The sequence below is a fragment of the Oncorhynchus tshawytscha genome, linkage group LG02 (assembly GCF_018296145.1).
Source record: "Oncorhynchus tshawytscha isolate Ot180627B linkage group LG02, Otsh_v2.0, whole genome shotgun sequence".
NCBI lineage: Eukaryota > Metazoa > Chordata > Actinopteri > Salmoniformes > Salmonidae > Oncorhynchus > Oncorhynchus tshawytscha.
Genome location: NC_056430.1, coordinates 37,890,863 through 37,912,977, shown reverse-complemented (window position 1 = coordinate 37,912,977; position 22,115 = coordinate 37,890,863). Strand labels below are relative to the sequence as shown.

At 42.7% G+C, this 22,115-nt stretch overlaps 1 protein-coding gene across 1 annotated transcript in view; it reads left to right on the top strand.

The window, feature by feature from the left end:
• The window catches only part of LOC112216251 (protein QNR-71-like), a 44,647-nt gene extending 22,795 nt beyond the window's left edge, over positions 1-21,852 (top strand). The window contains exons 2-12 of the mRNA XM_024376099.2: positions 17,538-17,633; positions 17,732-17,878; positions 18,022-18,168; positions 18,424-18,585; positions 18,766-19,071; positions 19,213-20,013; positions 20,125-20,304; positions 20,420-20,522; positions 20,641-20,846; positions 20,977-21,067; positions 21,303-21,852. Of these exons, the coding sequence (XP_024231867.1) occupies positions 17,582-17,633; positions 17,732-17,878; positions 18,022-18,168; positions 18,424-18,585; positions 18,766-19,071; positions 19,213-20,013; positions 20,125-20,304; positions 20,420-20,522; positions 20,641-20,846; positions 20,977-21,067; positions 21,303-21,456 (2,349 nt within the window). The 5' untranslated portion in view covers positions 17,538-17,581 and the 3' untranslated portion in view covers positions 21,457-21,852. The remainder of the gene's footprint in view (positions 1-17,537; positions 17,634-17,731; positions 17,879-18,021; positions 18,169-18,423; positions 18,586-18,765; positions 19,072-19,212; positions 20,014-20,124; positions 20,305-20,419; positions 20,523-20,640; positions 20,847-20,976; positions 21,068-21,302) is intronic.
• The last annotated feature ends 263 nt before the right edge of the window (positions 21,853-22,115 follow it).

Sequence of the window (22,115 nt, the reverse complement as noted above, 5' to 3'; positions counted from 1 at the left end):
GTGTCGGTTGATGCTCAGTGGGTGAGGATTCTGGTTAGAGTAAAGGGAAAGAGCGGGGGCTCATGGTAAGGTGTCGGCAAGTGCCAGGAGATGTGACATTAATTGTAGAGACAGAGAAGAGAGTGGGAGTGTTGTCACACTTTTGCTTCAACCACCAAACGACAGAAAAAGACAAGCAGTTATCAGCTGAACATAACAGTATTCCAGTGGAAGTGAGGACTGTAGCAGGTGAGCCAACTGTGGTTTGTGACTACTATAATTTCCCATTGTAGCCAATTCAACTGCAGACATTTCGTGACTGATTTGTTTTTGGGGGGGGGATTCTGTTACCGATTTCTTTCTCATTCATCATTAATGATTCATTCAGGATTATCTGTAATCATGACAGCATACACATTAATATAGAAGTGTTTAGAAACATTCTATTCTTATTTACAATAATAGTGACTCCAAAATGGCACATTATTTAGCATTCATTTATATTGAGCACAAAATACTCTGAATCACAACCAAAACAAACAGCAAGTGCATCCAACAAGTTTGTAGAGTCATAAGCTTGATGTAATCAAGAAACCGTGGATAGGTGGCAGCATTCGCCCTAAACTGAAAGCGTGAACCACTGCACTTAACCACGGCAAGGTGACTGGGAATACAAACAGTGTAGTTATTCCCTCTGTAAGGCAATCAAACAGGCAAAACGTCAGTAAAGAGACAAATTGGAGTCAAAATTCAGCGTCTCAGACACGAGACGTATGTGGCAGGGTCTACAGACGATCACGGATAAAAAAAGGGGAAACCAGCCACGTCGCGGACACCGACGTCTTGCTCCCGGACATGTTAAACACCTTCTTCGCCCGCTTTGAGGATAACACAGTGCCATTGACATGGTCTGCTCTCAAGGAATGTGGGCTCTCGTTCTCTGTGGCCGACGTGAGTAAGACATTTAAGCGTGTTAACCCTCGCAAGGCTGCTGGCCCAGACGTTATTCCTAGTCGCGTCCTCATAGCATGCACAGACCAGATGGCTGGAGTGTTTATGGACGTATTCGATCTGTCCCTATCCCAGTCGGATGTCCCCACTTGCTTTAAGATGTCCACCATCGTTCCCATACCCAAAAAAGCAAAGGTAACTGATTTAAATGAATATCGCCCGGGAGCACTCACTTCTGTCATGTGAAGTGCTTTGAGACGCTAGTTAAGGATCATATCACCTCCACCTTACCTGACACCCTAGACCCACTTCAATTTGCTTACCTCCTCAATTCATCCACAGATGATGCAATTGCATTGCACACTGCCCTATCCCATCTGGACAAAATAAATACCCATGTAAGAATGCTGTTCATTGACTATAGTTCAGCCTTCAACACCCTCCAAGCTCATCATCTAGCTTGGGGCCTTGCTTCTGAACCCCACCCTGTGCAACTGGGTCCTGGACTTCCTGACGGGCCTCCCCCAGGTGGTGAAGGTAGAAAACACCTCCACTTCATTGATCCTCAACACAGGGGCCCCACAAGGGTGCGTGTTCAGCCCCCTCCTGTACTCCCTTCACCCATGACCCAGTGGCCACATCAGTCTCCAACTCAATCATCAAGTTTGCAGATGACACAACCATAGTAACGGTACTATAAAAGCAGAGGGAGCACGCTCCTATCCACATTGACGGGACCGCAGTGGAGAAGGTGGAAACCTTCAAGTTCATCGGTGTACACATCACTGACAATCTGAAATGGTCCACCCACACAGACAGTGTGGTGAAGAAGGTGCAACAGTGCCAAAACCCTCACAAACTTGTACAGATGCACAGTTGAGAGAATCCTATCGGGCTGTATCTCTGAATGGTATAGCAACTGCACCGCCCGCAACCACAGGGCTCTCCAGAGGGTGGTGCAGTCTGCCCAACATATCACTACAGCACCCGATGTCACAGGAATGCCAAAAAGATCATCAAGGACATCAACCACCAAAGCCACTGCCTTTTCACCCCGCTATTATCCAGAAGGCGAGGTCAGTACAGGTGCATCAAAGCTTGGACTGAGAGACTGAAAAACAGCTTCTATCTCAAGGCCATCAGACTGTTAAATAGCCATCACTAGCCGGCTACCACCTGGTTACTCAAACCTGCACCTTTAGAGACTACTGCCCTATATACATAGACATGAAATCACTGGTCACTTTAATAATGTTTACACACTGCTTTAATCATTTCATATATATTTTTCACACCGTTTACTTTTACTTCACTACATTCCTAATAAAAATAATGTACCTTTTACTCCATACATTTGCCCTAACACCCAAAAGTACTCATTCCATTTTGAATGCTTAGCAGGACAGGAAAACAGGAAAATAGTCAAACAGCCCTGGTCATGTCTACAGACTATGATCTGGTATACTCATTAAACACAAATACTTTGTTTGTAAATTATGTCTGAGTGTTGGTGTGTCTCCCTGGCTATCCGTAAATGTCAAACACGATTTGTGCTGTCTGGTTAGTTTAATATAAGTAATTTGAAATTATTTATACACTGCTCAAAAAAATAAAGGGAACACTTAAACAACACAATGTTTTATACATATATATGTATGTATGTACTGTATGTATGTGTGTGTGTATATAGGGCAGCAGCGCCTAAGGTCCAGGGTAGAATACCGGGTGGTAGCCGGCTAGTGACAGTGTCTAAAGTGCAAGGCAGGGTACCGAGCGGATGCCAGCTAGTGATGATTGTTTAACAGTCGGAAGGCTTGGAGATAGAAGATGCTTTTCACTCTCTCTGTCCCAGCTTTGATACTACCTGTACTGTCTTTGCCTGCTAGATTGTAACAGGGTGAACAGGCTGTGGCTTGGGTGGCTTTGATCCTTGATTATATTCTTGGCCTTCCTGTAACACTGGGTGCTGTAGATGTCCTGGAGGGCAGGCAGTGTGCACCCGGTAATGTGTTAGGCTGACCACACCACCCTCTGGAGAGCCCTGCAGTTGCTGTACCAGGCGGTGATACAGTCCGATAGATTGCTCTTGATGTTGCATCTGTAGAAGTTTGTGAGGGTGTTAGGGGCCAAGCCAAATGTATTCAGCCTCCTGAGCTTGAACATGCTGTTGAACATGCTGAGCTTGAACATTCTGTAACATGCTGTTACCCCTTCTTCACCACAGTGTCTGTTTGGAGGGACCATTTCAGGTCCTCGGTGATGTGCACACCGAGGAATTTGAAGCTTTTGGCCCTCTACACTGTGGCCCATCGATGTGTATGGGGGCATGCTCTCACTACTGTCTCCTGTAGTCTACGATCAGCTCCTTCGTTTTGTTGAGGGAGAGGTTCACCAGGGATCTCACCTCCTCACTGTAGGCTGTCTCAGCGTTGTTGGTAATCAGCCCTGCCACTGTTGTCATCAGCAAACTTGATATTGAGTTGGAGACGTGCATAGCCATGCAGTCATGGATGTACAGGAGAGGGCTGAGAACACACTCCTGTGGGGGCCCTGTGTTGAGAATTAGTGTGGCAGAGGTGTTGTTGCTTACCTTCACCACCTGGGGTTGGCCCGTCAGGAAGTCAAGGACCAAGTTGCACATGGAGGGTTTCAGACCCACGACCCTGAGCGTAGTGATGAGCTTGGAGGGCACTATGGTGTTGAAGGCTGAGCTGTAGTCAATGAACAGCATTCTCACATAGGTATTCATCTTGTCCAGGTGGGATAGGGCAGTTTGCAGTGCAATGGCGATTGCGTTGTCCGTGGATTTGTTGCAACAGTATGCAAATTGTAATGTGTCGTAAGTTGTAGGTGATATTGCCCTTAACTAGCCTCTCAGCACTTCTTGATGACAGAAGTGAGTGCTAGGGGGCGATAGGCATTTAGTTCAGTTACCTTCACTTTCTTGGGTACAGGAACAATGGTGGATATCTTGAAGCAAATGGGGACAACTGACTGGGATAGGGAGAGATTGAATATGTCCATAAACACTCCAGCCAGCTGGTCTGCACATGCTCTTAGGATGTGGCATGGGATGCTGTCTGGCCCGGCAGCCTTGCAAGCCAGAGGGTTATCACACTTGAATGTCTTATTCACTTCAGCCACAGAGATTGGGAGCATACAGTCCTCGTGAGCGGTGATGGCCTACCTCGGCATCTCTGTGTTTTCCTCAAAGCGGGCGAAGAAGGTGTTTTGCTTGTCCGGCAGTGAGGCATCGGTGTACGTGATATGGCTGGCTTTCCCTTTATAATCCGTGATTGTCTGGAGTCCCTGCCACATGCGTCTTATGTCTGAGCCGTTGAATTGCGACTCCACTTTGTCCCTGTACTGTCGTTTTGCCTCTTTGATTGGCTTACGGAGGATATATTTGTATATGTCCATGTTCCCAGTCACCTTGGTGTGATTAAATGTGATAGTTTGCGCATTCAGTTTTGCGTGAATGATGCCATCTATCCACGTTTTTTTATTTGGGTGAGTTCTAATCGTTACAGTAAGAACAACATCCTCCTCTATGCACTTCTTTACAAAACCAGTTAGTGTGTACGTCAATACTGTTCCAGAGGCGACCAAGAACATTTCCCAGTCCGCGTGATCAAAACAATCCTAAAGCATACATTCTGATTGGTCAGAACAACATTGAACAGTCTTTACCATGGTTGCTTCCTGTTTAAGTTTCTGCCTATGGGAGCAGGATGGAGGTGTGATCTGATTTGCCAAAAGGGGGGCGGGAGAGGGCCTTGTAGCCATCCCGGAATGGAGAGTTACAATGGTCAAGCGTGTTCTCTCTACGTGTAGCACAGGAGATGTGTTGGTAGAATTTAGAGAGCGTTTTCCTCAGATTTCCTTTTTTAAATTCCCCAGCTACAATAAATGCGGCCTCAGGATATGCGGTTTCCAGTTTGTGCAAAGTCCAGTGTACTTCCTTTAGAGCTGTCACAGTGTCTGCTTGACGGCAATGTACATGGCAGTGATAATAACCAAAGACAATTATCTCAGGAGGTAATGCTGTCTGCATTTGATGGTGAGGTATTCCAGATCGGGAGAGAAAAAGGACTTGAGTTCCTGTACGTTACTACATTCACACCATGAGTTGTTAATCATGAGACATACCCCTCAAGCTTTGTTTTTCCCGGAGAGTTCTTTCTTTCTGTGCGCACGATGTATGATGAACCCCACCTGCTGTATGCACGGGGACAATATATCTGCAGAGAATCATGATTTTGTTAAACAGAGTTTGTTACAGTCCCTTTTGTCTACTTTAAAATAATCGGAATTGGTGGATGGTTTGCTCGCCGCCCGAGCCTGATTTAGAACGTCACCTCTCCTCCCTCTCTGATTGTGGACAATAGGAGATATTATAGTGTGCAGTAATATTTGACGTGTATATGATATTATAGATACCTCACATGTGACTCGTAATAAGACTAAGCAATTAGCGTATTAAAATGTTTATCTGACTACATAAAGATAATTAAAATATACACTCAAGTGTAAGGCAATGAGTTGACGTTGACTAGCAAGAACTGGTCTGAGAATTGTCTATCAAAGGCAGATATTTAATTAACATTGTACAATGAATGGATTCGCATACAAGGCATAAAGCTTATGTTACAAGTATTAAAAAGCATTACAAAGCATACTTCTAGGTATTTACAGTACCAGTCAAAAGTTTGGACACACCTACTCATTCAAGGCTTTTTCTTTATTTTTACTATTTTCTACATTGTAAAATAATAGTGACATCAAAACTATGAAATAACACTTATAGAATCATGTAGCAACTGTTCACCCAGCTACCATCTAGCAGAAGGAGACAGTACAGATGTATCAAAGCCGGGACTGAGAAACTGTTTTACCCACTTTATATGTATATACTGTATTCTAGCCATGGCTCATCCTCATGGATTATGTATGTATTGTATTGCTAGATGTTACTGCACTGTTGGAGCTAGAAACATAAGCATTTTGCTCCACCTGCAATAACTTCTGGTGGGTTAAGAGTGTTGGGACAGTAATCAAAAGGTCACTGGTTCCGAATCTCCAAGCCTAATGGGGGATAAATCTGTGGACGTGCCCTTGAGCAAGGCACTTAACCCAATTGCTCCTGTAAGTTGTTCTGGATAAGAGCGTCTGCTAAATTACCAAAATGTAAAATTGGCAAATCTATGTTTCTTTTTTTATTTCACCTTTATTTAACCAGGTAGGCAAGTTGAGAACAAGTTCTCGTTTACAACTGCGACCTGGCCAAGATAAAGCAAAGGAGTTTGACACATATAACAACACAGAGTTACACATGGAGTAAAACAAACATACAGTCAATAATACAGTAGAAAAATACATCTATAATGTGAGCAAATGAGGTGAGATACGGGAGGTAAATGCAATAAATAGGCCATGGTGGCGAAGTAAATACAATATAGCAATTAAAACACTGGAGTGGTAGATTTGACTGTAGATGAGTGTGCAAAGTAGAAATACTGGGGTGCAAAGGAGCAAAATAAATACAGTAGGGGAAGAGGTAGTTGTTTGGGCTATTTGTAGATTGGCTATGTACAGGTGCAGTGATCTGTGAGCTGCTCTGACAGCTGGTGCTTAAAGCTAGTGAGGGAGATAAGTGTTTCCAGTTTCAGAGATTTTTGTAGTTCGTTCCAGTCATTAGCAGCAGAGAACTGGAAGGAGAGGCGGCCAAAGGAGGAATTGGCTTTGGGGGTGACAAGTGAGATATACCTGCTGGAACGCGTGCTACGGGTGGGTGCTGCAATGGTGACCAGCGAGCAGAAATAAGGCGGGACTTTACCTAGCAGGGTCTTGTATATGACCTGGAGCCAGTGGTTTTGGCGACGAGTATGAAGCGAGGGCCAGCCAATGATAGTGTACAGGTCGCAGTGGTGGGTAGTATATGGGGCTTTGGTGACAAAACGGATGGCACTGTGATAGACTGCATCCAATTTGTTGATTCGGGTGTTTGAGGCTATTTTGTAAATGACATCGCCGAAGTCGAGGATCGGTAAGATGGTGAGTTTTACGAGGGTATGTTTGGCAGCATGAGTGAAGGATGCCTTGTTGCGAAATAGGAAACCAATTCTAGATTTAACTTTGGATTGGAGATGTTTTATGTGAGTCTGGAAGGAGAGTTTACAGTCAAACCAGAAACTTAGGTATTTGAAGTTGTCCACATATTCTGTCAGAACCGTCCAGAGTAGTAATGCTGGACGGGCAGGCAGGTGCAGGTAGCAATCGTTTGAAGAGCATGCATTTAGATTTACTTGTATTTTTTTTTGTAACAGTATTTTTATTGGAATTTCACAATTTTCACCCGTATTAAGAGATACAACAACAGAGACAAAGCACACAGAACAAAAACAAGAAAAACAGCACCCACTTACACATATCTACGTGCATATATATACACATACATACATACACACACATACATATACCCATGCATATACACACACATACGTATACATACACGCACGCACACACACACATACATACGTACACCACAATACATACATTTTAAACAAACTTACAAACAGAAATTAAACAAAAAAGCTCAGTTTAAACCAAGAGGTTAGGTTCCACACATGGAACGTACAGTGTAGTTCTGAAATACATAGATCCCCGCCATTCTAAGAGAATCCTTGCAGCATAATAGCTGATACCTCAGGTTCTAGGTAATTTAGATAAGGTTCCCATACTTTGTAGAACTGGTCTGTTTTAGAATGCAATGTACATGTCAGATATTCCAGAGGCACCCATTCAAATAGTATCTTATGCCAATCTTTAATAGAAGGAACCTTATCACTAATCCACTGTAAAAGGATGTTTTTCCTCGCTGCGAAGGTAAGGATGTTGTAAAGCCTCCTTTTACCGACAGAAGTAACATGCCTACTAGGGAGACCTAACAGTAAAGAAACTGGGTCCAATTCTAGATCAACCCCTAGGATCTTCAATTTCTTGCAGAACACCAGACCAGTATCTTTGTATTTTGGTACATGACCATAAACAATGTGTTAGGGTGCCTGTATCAGTTTTGCATTTAAGACACTGAGGGGAAGAGGAAGTGGGGCTAAAAGCATGTCTGCGATTTGGGGATATATGCAATCTGTGTATTATTCTTAATTGGATTGCTCTAGTACGGTTACATATAGATATTGTTTTTGCATATCTCCAAATGTCCTCCCACATCTCTTCGTCAATAGTAACAGACAATTCTTTCTCCCACACTTGTTTCACCCTCTGTGTGTTGACAGCAGAAAAGGACCTTAAAGTATCATAAAACAGACTTACAGACATTTTCCTTTGTGGGAAAAAAAGCATTCTTTCAATGACAGACACATCAGGGTTACCAATTAAGGTGGTGCTCTTCAGAATATAATGTCTTACTTGTAGGAAGCGGAAAAAGTCCTGCTTTGGGAGTCGATATTTCTCGACCATCTGCTCAAATGACAACAAAATCTTATCAGCAAATAAGTCATTTAGCCTGTGTATGCCCTTATTAAGCCATAAGTTAAAGCCAGCATCCAGCAATCCTGGACTGAAATCTGGGTTGTTAAGAATTGGGGTAAGAGCAGAGGTTAGTTTGGACCTTCCCAGGAAGCGTTGAACTGACCTCCATACTTTGAGTGTGTTAAGTGTAACGGGATTATTGCAGTGATCTTCTACAGACTTGAAACTTCTGAAAAATAAAAGATCCTGTAAGGGGTATTTTGAAAGAGAAGTCTCAATGTCTAACCAAATAGAGGAGTCATCATTTGTGATCCAGTCAGAAATATAACAAAGGTGGGCACACCATTGATAGAACCTGATATTGGGCAGGTCCAAGCCGCCCATAGAACTTGGCAGCTGCAATATTGCCATCTTAAGTCTTGGCTTGCGTTTACTCCATATAAAGGAACTTAGCCATCCATTTACATCCTTTATTACCTTATTGGAGAGTAATACTGGGATCATTTGGATTGGGTAAAGTAGTCTAGGTAAAATGTTCATTTTCAAGAGGGATATTCTACCCAACCAAGAAATCGGGAGAGAGTTCCAGCGCTCCAGATCCTGTCTTATTGTATCAAACAAGGGAACAAAATTGGCTTTGTACATTAGCTGGAATTTAGGAGTTACAAATATACCCAGATACATGAAACCTGAGGGAGACCATTTAAAAGGGAAGGGGGGAGAAGTATTAGGTACAGAGTGTAGGCTACCAAGTGGCATAGCCTCTGACTTAGTAAGGTTAATCTTGTAGCCTGAGAATTCGCTGAATAATTCAATAATATTAATAAGAGATGTAATTGAAGTCTCGGGACTAGAGATGAATATCAGGACATCATCAGCATACAAGCTTATTTTATGGTGAACATCACCAATGAGCAGCCCCTGTATAGCAGGCGTTACCCTGATGGCCTCGGCCAGTGGTTCCATAACGAGTGCAAAGAGAAGGGGGGATAAAGGACAGCCCTGTCTGGTACCTCTGTGTATAGAGAAGCTATTTGACCTTAGCCCATTAGTAAGGACAGCAGCCTGAGGATCATCATATAAAACTTTCACCCATTTTATAAAGTTGTCCCCCAGACCAAATTTATTTAGAGCAAATAATAGGTAAGACCACTCCACACGATCAAATGCTTTCTCAGCATCTAGGGAGAGCACAAGACCATCCACAGCACTTTGTTGGTAGGCTTGAATTACATTAAGAAGCCGCCTGACATTGTTGCATGACTTACGGCCCCTAATGAAGCCAGTTTGGTCTCCTTTCACAATTAGTGGCAGTGAGTCCTCTAATCTTGTGGCTAGAATTTTAGAAAGCAATTTTCTATCCACATTCAGAAGGGAAATTGGTCTGTACGAGGAACAAGACTCTGGACATTTTCCCTTTTTGAGAATAAGTGAAATGTTGGCTTCTCTCAGCGTTTGAGGGAGTTGGTCATTTGAAAATGAGTGGTTAAACATATCACGCAATGGCTCAAGGATCAGGCCATGGAACTCTTTATAGAACTCACTACAAAACCCGTCTGGTCCTGGGGCCTTACCATTTTGCAGATTCTTAATTGCGAACATTATCTCTTCCTTGGTAATAGGGGCATTAAGGAGGGACCTCTGCTCTTCGGAGATAGTAGGGAGCTCAATCTTACAAAAGAAGTTCTCCATTAATTTGGGTGCATCCTTTGGCAGTTCTGAGGCATAAAGGTTTGTATAAAATTTCTTAAATGAGTCACTTATCAATTTATTTTCATATAAATGATTACCATCAGAATCAGTAATAGTAGCAATTGACTGAGAGTCAGCCCTCTTTTTAGCTAGGTATGCCAAGTACTTTCCTGGCTTATCGCCATGTTCATATAGCTTTTGCCTGACAAATCTCATTTTCTTTTCAGCGTCCTGTGTTAGGAGAGAGTCTAACGTTGATCTAATGACTGATATTTCCTTTAATAGGGCAGGAGTGGGCGTTTTAATGTAGTCCTTCTCTTTAGTTCCTAATTCACCCTCTAACATTTTTTGCTTTTCCCGCTTTTTCCGTCTCTTAGTAGCTGTGTATGACATAATCAGACCCCTGGCATACGCTTTACAGGTCTCCCAAAGGAGCGAGGGGTTATCTGTTGATTGAGAGTTAATGGAGAAAAATGCTTTAAACTCTGTTATAAAATATGATGTGAATGTATGTTCTTTAAGAATGGTTGTGTTCAACCTCCAATGTCTTGACCGATTGAATGCCCCGTTGAGTTTTATGTCCAGGATCACCTCAGCATGATCAGATATGACTATGCTTCCTATCCTAGAGGATAAAACAGACTGCAAAGACGTCTTGGGTATAAAAAAATAATCTATTCTAGTCTGACATCCATGAGGTGCAGAGAAAAAAGTGAACTCTCTGTTGGAGGGATGAAAAGCTCTCCAGACATCCGCATACCCCAGATCATCACAAATAACTTTAAGTGACTTAGCTTGAGGAGAGAGTGAAGCTATACCACTGGGAAACTTATCAATAAGGGGTTCAACAAGCAGTTAAAATCTCCTCCAACCACTGCAGTGTCTGAGTTTAATTCTGAAAAGTCTAGAAATGCCTTAGTGAGGAAATCAGGGGGTGAGCAGGGGGAAGTAAATATTCATTATGGAAATGTTCTGCCCTTGTAAAGTACCATTAATTATAACAAATAGACCAAATTTATCTTTCACACAATTCAAGACCTTAAGTGGTAAGTTCTTTTTCACCAGAATTGCTACACCTCTACTTCTGGATGTAAATGATGAGAAAAACACTTGACCAAACCCTCCTTGTTGTAATTTCAGGTGCTCCTTATCATCCAAATGAGTTTCTTGCAACAGGGCAATATCAATATTTTCTTTTTTCAAAAAAGACAGTACTTTCTTCCTTTTTATGGGATTATGGCTCCCTCTAATGTTCCACGTACATACACGCAGTCTGTTATCTGCCATTGTATCTTGACCATTCAATATCCAGACTGGATCCTACTGTAAAAGTGGGGTGGTACATTTTTCCATGTGTTGAACTCTCCTCTATCTCACTGAGCATAAACAAAAAATATGAACCCTGAACTCGAACTATACTAAACCCAAAAATTAAACATGTAAAGATCCAAAAGGGGGTTTTCCCACTAGCTAACATGCAGGGGATTTCAACTCTCCAATGTAGACTCTTAAGTCCGCATTGCCGCTCAATAGCCTCATCCTTTATATATATGGAAAAGAAAATCAATAGAAGAAGATTGAGGCTCTTCCACCTAAAACCAAGCCTGGGCACCAATATGGATTCACACATATCTCAGCCTGAGCTATAGCGGCTATTACTTTAGCAAGAAAAATAATAAAGATACGAATATTACTGAGCCGGAGTACGTGAGGACTCACACCACTGTTTCATGATCAGATTCAACCAAAAATAAACAAAGTTATTCAATGCTTTGGAGGTGCAGCTTAAAGTTATTTACCCGAGAGAGTCAATAAACGCAGCAGCCTCTTCAGGTGTGTAGAGCTTTTTAGGTGATCCGTTGACCATAATCTTCAATGTGGCCGGGTACAACAGTGTATAGTCCATCTTCATTCTCCTGAGTCGAGCCTTCACCTCATCAAACGCTTTGCGTCTTCGTACAACCGCTGTGGAATAATCATTGAAGAATGAGACCTTTGGACCTTTATGTTGACTACCATCAGAGCCGATGTTTCTAGCGGCATCCATGACGCGCTGCTTGTCGGTGAAGTTGTGGAACTTTATAACCACTGGCCGTGGGCATTGATTGGGACCAGGTATCGGTGCTTGAGAGCGATGGGCTCTGTCCAGCTTCACACGACCAGCCTTAGTGTCCATTTGTAGGTAGCCAGGGATCCATTCCTCAAAGAATTTTACTGAACGTGTCCCTTCAGAATTTTCCGGGAGTCCCACAACACGAATATTGCATCTGCGTCCTCGATTATCCAAGTCGTCAATGTGCTCCGCCATTTCGCGCACCTGTTTCTCAAGTGCTTTTATCTTAGCGTCCATAGATGTAGTTGAAGTTTCCACTGCAGCAATTCTTCCTTCCGCCTCAACAACACGTTTCACAACGCTCTGTATTTCAGTTGAATGGCCTGCTATTGCTTCCAAGACCGTTCTTATCTTAGCATCGATCACTTTAGTAATGTTATCAGTCATCTTTTGAATCATCAGGTCCATTGTGCCTGGATCCGCAATGGTGTTAGCTTCGCTAACGTTAGCTAGCTCCTCATGCACATCCACAGGGGTGGTGGTTTTGGTCGATTTCTTGGTAGCTCTATTGGGCATGTTGTCGGAGATTTTTGCGAAATAGTCGTCAAGACTCATTATATGGTAACTTATTTAGCCAATTCTACCACTTTTTCAAGCTAGGAGATTAATGTAAGAATATAAATTTACGAATGCCACGAGAGCTCGCTGAAACACCGTGTTCTCTCTACGGCGCCATCTTGTCCCCCCGTTTTACTTGTATTTAAGAGCAGTTGGAGGCCACGGAAGCAGAGTTATATGGCATTGAAGCTCGTCTGGAGGGTTGTTAACACATTGTCCAAAGGGCTAGAAGTATACAGAATGTATACGTAGTATATGTAGACGACCAATAAACTTTGATTTATTGCGTTTTTCTACCACAACCACTAAGCCATTAATTCCATAAGGTTCCCACTGTCTTGTGAAAATGGGAGAAGTATCACTCTTTACTTGTTGGAGAACATTGTATGTTCGAAATCGCATAATTTCCTAAATTTTTCAAAAGAAATGAAAGAGTTTTATGTCTCATCTTTCTTTCAAGCACCAGTGCAAAGATAGCTTTTTTTTTTAAATACATTCTGACATGTAGAAATATTTTGGGGGGATTGATGGTAACACTACATTAAGGTTAATCCTTTTAGCTACTGTAATTATCCAATAAAACATTTGAAAACATAATAGCATTGCTAACAAAGTGTGTCTGTCTCTTCACACTGTTGATTATAGTGGGAGGGGCTGGGTTGTAGCCTCCCTAAGATCAGATGCGAGCGGCAAGTTTATGGTAATTAAGGGTCCAAGACTCTTTTATAGGGAATCAGAATCCTACCACAAGTCTCTCTGGGTGTGTTGTTGGGTTTTTAAGACTAGGATAAGGGTAAGGAACTGGGCAGAGAAAGGACACACAACCACGCACAATGAGGACTTTACTGGCGGTACTGGTGTTGGCTATCTCATCAGCAGCTTTAGAAGCAAGTGAGTATATATGGATTACTTTCTAAATTACTATTTGATTAAACACTGGTTGCTCCATCCCGTCTTTCTTGAGTTATGTGCAGTGTTGGACGGGAGATGGGGCTGAGGTAGAATGAATTGAAATAATGGAAGTATTCTCACTGAGTATTGCTAAGTACTCACTGAGCAATGACATTTGTGCAAACAATCCCTTTTAGTAGTGAAATGTTTGTTCTATATTTCCCCAAAATACAAACTAATTGCATGTTTTGTATTCCAAAAACTCTTACATTTGACTAATCAATACATATGATATAACTTGTCTGAGGATCTGTCAATCATCATATTATTAATGAGAAACAATAACAGTTAATTGTATGGTTGTTTACACGCTAATGGTACTTGGACAAGCTCAACAAACATAAGTAATAGTGAGTAAGTGGTCTCCCTCATATCTTGAACTTAGTTTTTTAAATGGTTTCCTTTATTCTGAGGGTCTTTATAGAAACTGAGCTTTAAAGCCTGAACTTTGTATTTTGCATTGCCATTGAAAAGGATGAATAATAATCTATTCATTACTGCTTCCTCAATTCACTGCATATATACTCAATAAATATCTATATATAGTAAAACGTTTCAATACTTGGTGAATATACAGGACCACCAGTGTCTGAAATTACAACATTTTCAAAGAGTATAGTATACCGGTATAATCTTCTAAATAACACCATTTTGTGCAGTTCAACTTTAAAGTGTGGAGAATTGAATTAAGAAGATCCTGAGTAAATTCATGTTAAGCTTCGACATGAGCTCATCATGCAATTCATTTTGGAAGTACATTTAGGGAATAATTCTGTAGACCAAAAAAAATGTTTTTGGCGTGTCTTGTCTACATTAATCTCACATTAGCAAGAATTCCACCACTGTGTAATATACAGTAGGATAGCATGTCTATTAACTACTGACAGGGTGGGCCACAGATTACATGCTTGTAATCAAGAATAGCGCAATCACATGCCAAGTTGATCTCCAAACCCTAAAACTCTTCTGTGCATCCTGTAGTTTCAATAGTAAGGTGAACATTTTCTCAGCTCTCATCAATAGAACAGAATAACTATATTTTTTCCCCTGAGGAAACGTTAGTACTAAAGTTGGTGTTTCACTATCAATCATGAGGTTCAAAGTGTTATCTACCAATGTGTTGCATTTAATGGATATCCAAACCAAACCACAAGCTGTAATTCACTTGGTAGGAGATATCGGTCTTTTCATTGGCAATCAGTTTGAAGTGTGACTATGTGATTAATGACTGCACATGATAACGATATTATGGCTTGTCATTATGAGTGAGTAATTTTAGAGGATGCATTCCTGGGATTGTATGATAGTACTGTATATGCCAAGGGGAATACAAGGGGCTCATAATAACAGAAGATAATGTAGTTGTTGCGGTTTCCTAAATCCTGAATTTGCACCTTATGATACATAATCACGATTTCAGTCATATATCACACACTCGCGCGTGCGCACACACTCGTATGTGTGACGTGCACACACAAACACACACACACAGTGGTAGCAGAGTGAGCCCGCCCTGGTGTCTGAACTCCACAGAGGCTCTCCTCCTTCCAGCATTTGGGATTACGGCTGACTGTGCTCAATTGACAGTCACATGAAAGGGATTGACGGGTATTGCAGGGGCCGTGTGACTCGCCTGGAACCTCCACCTCGCTCTCCCCCTTCCACAACCATCAAAGAAATACCTGAACTACCCACCACCGCTATCTACCCCCTCAAACAACTATATTTGATGCTTCTTTAAGTAAAATGTCAGTAAATGTCTTTTCCCACACCCCATCTTGTGCCCATTTGCCAAGCTGTAACATCATGATGATAACTTTTCCTCTACCCAGGATAGGCAACAGGGCAGCGAACACTTCGCCATATAATACAGTCAAAAAAATGGAATAGCTATGGTTGTATTTTCAGGAAGGAGGGGTCAGATCCTGTAGGTTTGGAGAAGTAGAAATTGTGTCAACATGTTCAATAAGCATTTGAGCCATGGTTATACACATTCCAGGTCTGAGTAGTAGATCTTTGTATGACATTCACTCAAAGGACATTGCAAAAGTAAATGCTAATTAATTAGCCCAGTAGGTAGAGCATTCTGGGTGCCAGGATCCTGTTCCTGAATAATGTCTAGACAATAGCAATGTTTTGATAAAATACCATTTTCAACCTCAGATTTACATCTAGATTTAATTGTGCAGTGGTCAATTGGCAACTGGCCAAGTAGTCTTACAAACAAATGTACATTTAGGGTTTTTGCTGTTGCCTAATGGGAATACCTCACCATAACCACTGCCACTGGTGATGTTACATAACTGATTAAACCTCAATAATATGATAAATATGAATGTAGTAGTTCACTACAGTACCAGTCAAGTTAGGACACACCTACTCATTCAATGTTTTTCTTTATTTCTGCTATTTTCTACATTGTAGAATAATAGTGAAGACATCAAAACTATAAAATAGCCCATATGGAATCATGTAGTAACCAAAAAAGTGTTAAGCGAATCAAAATATATTTTATATTTGAGATTCTTCAAAGTAGCCTTATTGACAGCTTTGCACACTCTTGGCATTCTCTCACCCCGCTTCATGAGGTAGTGCCTTAACAGGTGTGCCTTGATTCATTTGTGGAATTTCTTTCCTTAATGCATTTGAGCCAATCAGTTGTGTTGTGACTAGGTAGGGGTGGTATACAGAAGATGGCCCTATTTGGTAAAAGACCAAGTCCATATTATGGCAAGAACAGCTCAAATAAGCAAAGAGAAATGACAGTCCATCATTACTTTAAGACACGTTTTTTCAAGTGCAGTCGCAAAAACCATCAAGCACTATAATGAAACTAGCTCTCATGAGCACCACCACAGGAAAGGAAGACCCAGAGTTACCTCTGCTGTAGAGGATAAGTTCATTAGCGTTACCAGCCTCAGAAATTGCAGCCCAAATAAATGCTTCACAGAGTTCAAGTAACAGACACATCTCAACATCAACTGTTCAGAGGAGACTGCGTGAATCAGGCCTTCATGATCGAATTGCTGCAAAGAAACCACTACTAACCACTACCAATAATAAGAAGAGACTTGCTTGGGCCAAGAAACACGAGCAATGATGAGTCCAAATATGAGATTTTTGGTTCCAACCGCCGTGTCTTTGTGAGATGCAGAGTAGGTGAATGGATGATCTCCGCATGTGTAGTTCCCACCGTGAAGCATAGAGGAGGAGGTGTGATGGTGTGGGGTGCTTTGCTGGTGACACTGTCTGTGGACAATGACCCAAAACACACCAGCAGGCTGTGTAAGGGATATTTTACCAAGGAGAGTGATGGAGTGCTGCATCTGATGACCTGGCCTCTACAATCACCCGACCTCAACCCAATTGAGATGGTTTGGGATGAGTTGGACTGCAGAGTGAAGGAAAAGCAGCCAACAAGTGCTCAGTATATGTGGGAACTCCTTCAAGACTGTTGGAAAAGCATTCCTCATGAAGCTGGTTGAGAGAATTCCAAGAGTGTGGAAAGCTGTCATCAAGGCAAAGGGTGGCTACTTTTGAGGAATGTAAAATATATTTTGATTTGTGTAACACTTTTTTGGTTACTACATGATTCCATGTGTGTTATTTCATAGTTTTGATGTCTTCACTATTATTCTACAATGTAGAAAATAGTAAAAATAAAGAAAAACCTTTTGAACGAGTAGGTGTGTCCAAACTTTTGACTGGTACTGTATGTCAAAGTGTGATCAACAAAAACATTGTTTCAATTAGGAGAACGAGAGAAAAAGTACCCTAAAATTTCAACCCTTTCTTTTTTCAGAGCCTAAAACACGTTTCACACGCTACCGCTCATGGAACTCACAAATGTATCCAGTGTGGAAAGATGGGGACTCCCGATACAGAGACTGTTGGACAGGTGGGTTCTCACTTTACTGCACGTTTTTATAGACCAATCAACTTCTATCGAAACGTTTACCTCTTTCTATTGATGTATTTATCACTCTCTGTCACCAGGTGGCGAAGTTACATTTGATGTGAAAAACGATGCACCCACCCTGACTGGCTCAAAGGCAACCTTTAACATCAACCTTCGCCTTCCGTCAAATCAGACAGTACGTCCTGATGGACAGGTGGTGTGGGTGCGTAACTGCACTGTCAATGGTGAGCTTTCCTTTCAAATTTAACCACTATACCATACCATCGACCCCACAGTTTTTTGTTTTTTTGTCGTATAGGCCTACAATCTTTTTTCTAGTGTTCCAAACCTTTTATGTTAAACTGGGTGTGATCCTCTTCTCCTACAGGAACACAGTACCGTCAGGGCCAGGCTGTGTACCCCGACCAGGTCTCTGGTCATTCAGGAGAGTACAGTGGTGTCTTCCCTGATGGCACCCCCTTCACTGGGACAGCAGACAGGAAACCCCACTACATGTTTGTATGGACAACATGGGGTAAAAACAAGCTCTTTCATTTACAGACATTGATGTGAGAAAGTGCCAACACAATAACCCAATGCATTCTGGTATTGACCAAGCTGTGCGCAGTGTGCGCTGGGAAATCATTCCTTTGATAAGAGGTTTTAAAGGATTAGTAAAGCAGCTGCTGTTCCTCTGAGCTTTGTCAACTCAAGGTTTGATCATCAGGCCATTCAGTTAAATTTTATAACCGTTGCTGTGTTTTCTAACTACTGCTGCTTTGGATCCCAGGACATTACTGGCAGGTGGCAGGCGGACCCTCCTCTTCTCTCACCATCGGCACAGACAATGTGCCCCTAGGCTCTTACAACATGGAGGTGGTCATCTACCACTGCCGTGGCAAGGACAAGTTCATCCCTCTGGGCTACGCCTCCACACCCTTCTCCATCACAGGTGGGCAGCTGTTTAAGAGGAAACACTTGCCAAATTTAAAAGCACTAAGTATTATTTTAATTTAAACAGCAAATCAATCAACCCTAATTTGACTTCAATTGATCATTTTAGATCCTTTGAATTTATTCTCACAATCTTTCACAACATTAACTTGACATGTTTTGCCTTGTGCCTCCCCAGACCAGATCCCCTTCACGGTGTCGCTAACCCAAATTAACGATGTGAACCAGGCTGACCAGAGCTTCATCCAGAACCGGGCCATTGTCTTCAGCATCAGCCTCCATGACCCCAGCCAGTACCTCAGCACCTCAGACGTCACCTTTAACTGGGACTTTGGTGACAACAGCAGCACCCTTATCTCCAAGGAGCGCCAGGTCACACACATGTACCTCACCGCTGGCACCTACAGGCCTCAGGTGGTCCTGATGGCAAGCATCCCCAACGGCTGTGACACACCTGCAGACCCCACCACTGCTAACCCCACTGGTGAGAGACATCATTTTCTTTTTTACAGCGCATCCATTTATCAAAAACAATATTTCCTTTACCAAAGTAAATTCATATTCGGTGCATATAACATACGTAACAGTTGTAAGTAAAATGTGTTGTTTTTGTGTTTTCAACCAGTATTGGCCAGAGCCCCTGCCATGGTTGTGGTGGTCTCTACCGCAGAGGCAGCTCCAGCTGACATCGCCCTGGATCTACTCGCCTCTGATGTTGCCCCTGCTGAGGCTGCAGATACAGTTGCAGCCAATGACACAGATGCAGTCGAAGCCGATGCCGCAGCCGAACCCACTGCCGAAGGCACAGCCTCAGAGGGAGTCGAGGTGGTTGCCACAGTAGCCCCTGCGGCAGAGGATGCCACCGTTGTCCCAGCAGCAGAAGATCCAGCTGTTGTCCCGGCAACAGAGGACAATGCCGCTGTCCCTGCAGTAGAAACCGATGCCACAGCAGAAAACACGGCTGCTCCAGCCGTTGAGAACCCCGCCGCTGTCCTGGCTGTGGAGGGAGCCACAACTGTCACTCCAGCAGCTGAAGAGGCAGCTGCTGAAACCTCAGTGGTAGAGGCTACGGCCGCAGATGTGCCCATCATCGACGCTGCTGCTTCAGTAGCTCCAGTGGTAGAGGGAGAGGAGGCTATAGTGGACCTGGTTGCCACAGTCCTCCCAGAGATCCCAGTCGTAGCCTCCGTTGCTGCCACGGCGGAGGAGCCCTTGGTTGCCGATACTGGAGTGGAGGTTGCGGCTGCAACACAGGTGGCCCAGGCTGAGATGGTGGCCCCTGCTGCTAACGTCATTGTTCCTGCCGACACTGAGGCTGCCGCTGTGGTGGAGGTGGTGCCAGCTGAACCTGCTCTTGAGACCGAGGCAGCGCTAGAGGCAGAGGTCGTAGAGACTGTGAATGAGGTTGCAACTGACGACACTGCCGGTGATCACTTACTTAGTTACTTACTCATTATATATATAAACAAAAACACTTAATCAATCATTTGAGTCTTTTCATAATACTGATAACTTACTGTGTCTTTGTTTTCTTCAGAACCAGCAGCAGTGACTGCTCCAGTGGAGAGTGAGGTAGCAGCAGAGGTTGAGATAGAGTCAGGCACAGAGACACAGGTGGCTCTTGTTGTGGCTAAAAGGCAGGTTCCGGAACTTACAGCAACTGACAACTGTATGATCTACCGCTATGGCTCCTTCTCGACCTCAGTGGATGTCGTCCGTAAGTCCACATATGTCCAGATACTGTTGACGTGTTTACAATACAGTCGCAGCTGAGATGTAAAATGCAGGTGACGGTTGCTGATAATGATCTCACAATCTATCTCATTTCTCAGAGGGTATTGAGAGTGTGGAGATCACCCAGGTGGCCAACGTGGTGTCTCTGGCCACTAAGGTGGTGCAGAATGCTGTGGACCTGACCACCACCTGCCAGGGGAGGTGAGTAGCCAGCCAGCAGTGGAGACAGGACCCAAGGGACCGTGCACATTCTATTGAAATTAGCATTTTGAACATTGCCATCCCCTGCACTTCATATCTCCACCTTCTCTTTACTTAGCCTGCCCAATGAAGTGTGCACCATTATCTCGGACGCAGACTGCAACACCCCTGTGGAGACCGTTTGTAACAACGTGACACCCTCCCCAGATTGTCAGATGATACTTCGACAGTTTTTCAACGAATCTGGAGTGTTCTGCATCAATGTGTCCCTGAAAAATTATGTTAGTCTGGCTGTGGCCAGTGCTAAAGTCAGTGTGACAGTGGGTGAGTGAAATTTAACGAACAACTGTACATAAAGCTTTATGAACTTCAAAAAATGTTTTTCTATTACATTTCACTAATCTGCGGAGTGTACTGTACCATACCTTACTCATACTGTGTGTTGTGGTTGCAGGCTCCAACTCCTCCACAGCAGGCACTGTGGCCGCGGTTCTGGCTGTCTTGGTCCTTGTCTGTGTTGTTGGTGCCATTGCTTTGACATACAAGTGAGTGAAAGACAGTTCTAACCACCGTAAACGTTGCATGACGAAATGAAAGTCACACAATTCCTGGTTTCTCCAAATTGATACTTGATTTATGATCCACAAAAATGACCCATAGTGGTCCAATAAAAAAAAGATCCCATGCCATTATTATGTGGAGTCTTTTATATAATGCACATCTTTTTTCTTTTTTTTTTACTCTACAATGAATGTCAGCTAACTTGTGTTTTCCAACCAGGCAGTTTAAGCAGTATCGCCCACTGAGGGAGGACTCAACAGGTGGCAGCATGGGCATCTCTGGAATCACGTCTGTGCCGATGCTGCTGTGGAATCTTCTGAGCCAACAGACACCAGGAGAAAGAAGCCCACTGCTTCAGGGAAGCGTGGTGTGAACACTCAGAACCATCTGTAATGATACAGCACAAACCCATGCATGTAAATATCACTCAGACAAACACATCCACTCAGCATGCATGTGTACCCATAAAGACACATACTGTACACTTGCAGACTCCGACACACACAGCCACCCTAATGCGGAGACAAACTGCAACAAGAACAAGCAATATAAAGCAGTTGTTTTCTGTATTGTTACACTGAAAGCAAATTTAATAAAAAATGATCATGTATTGCTAATGTTTTTCAACATAGAACAAAAAAGAAACCCCCAAAGGCAAAATTAACATTTGTTTCTGGCATTGCATTACTTGTGACAGAATATTATATTTATTTTGACCCACATACTTTTTTATTTAATAAAAAGGAAAACGGATTAAAGTTGTCAAAAATCGAATAATTTATGCTGTACTTTTTGTGTACTTGTTACGCACCGTTCTTTAGAATGTAATCATAACAATGAATGATTGTCTTTTAAGATTCCAACATATTAATTTGCTATCTGGTCTAATTTGAATTGCCAATAACATCACAGCACTTTTGTTTTTATAACATATTTAGTGTCACCTCAAAAGGAAGTATTTACATTTCAGTGACATATTTTCAACTATACCTCAAAATTATAACGTCCCGAGTCCTAACTAATCTTGCATCC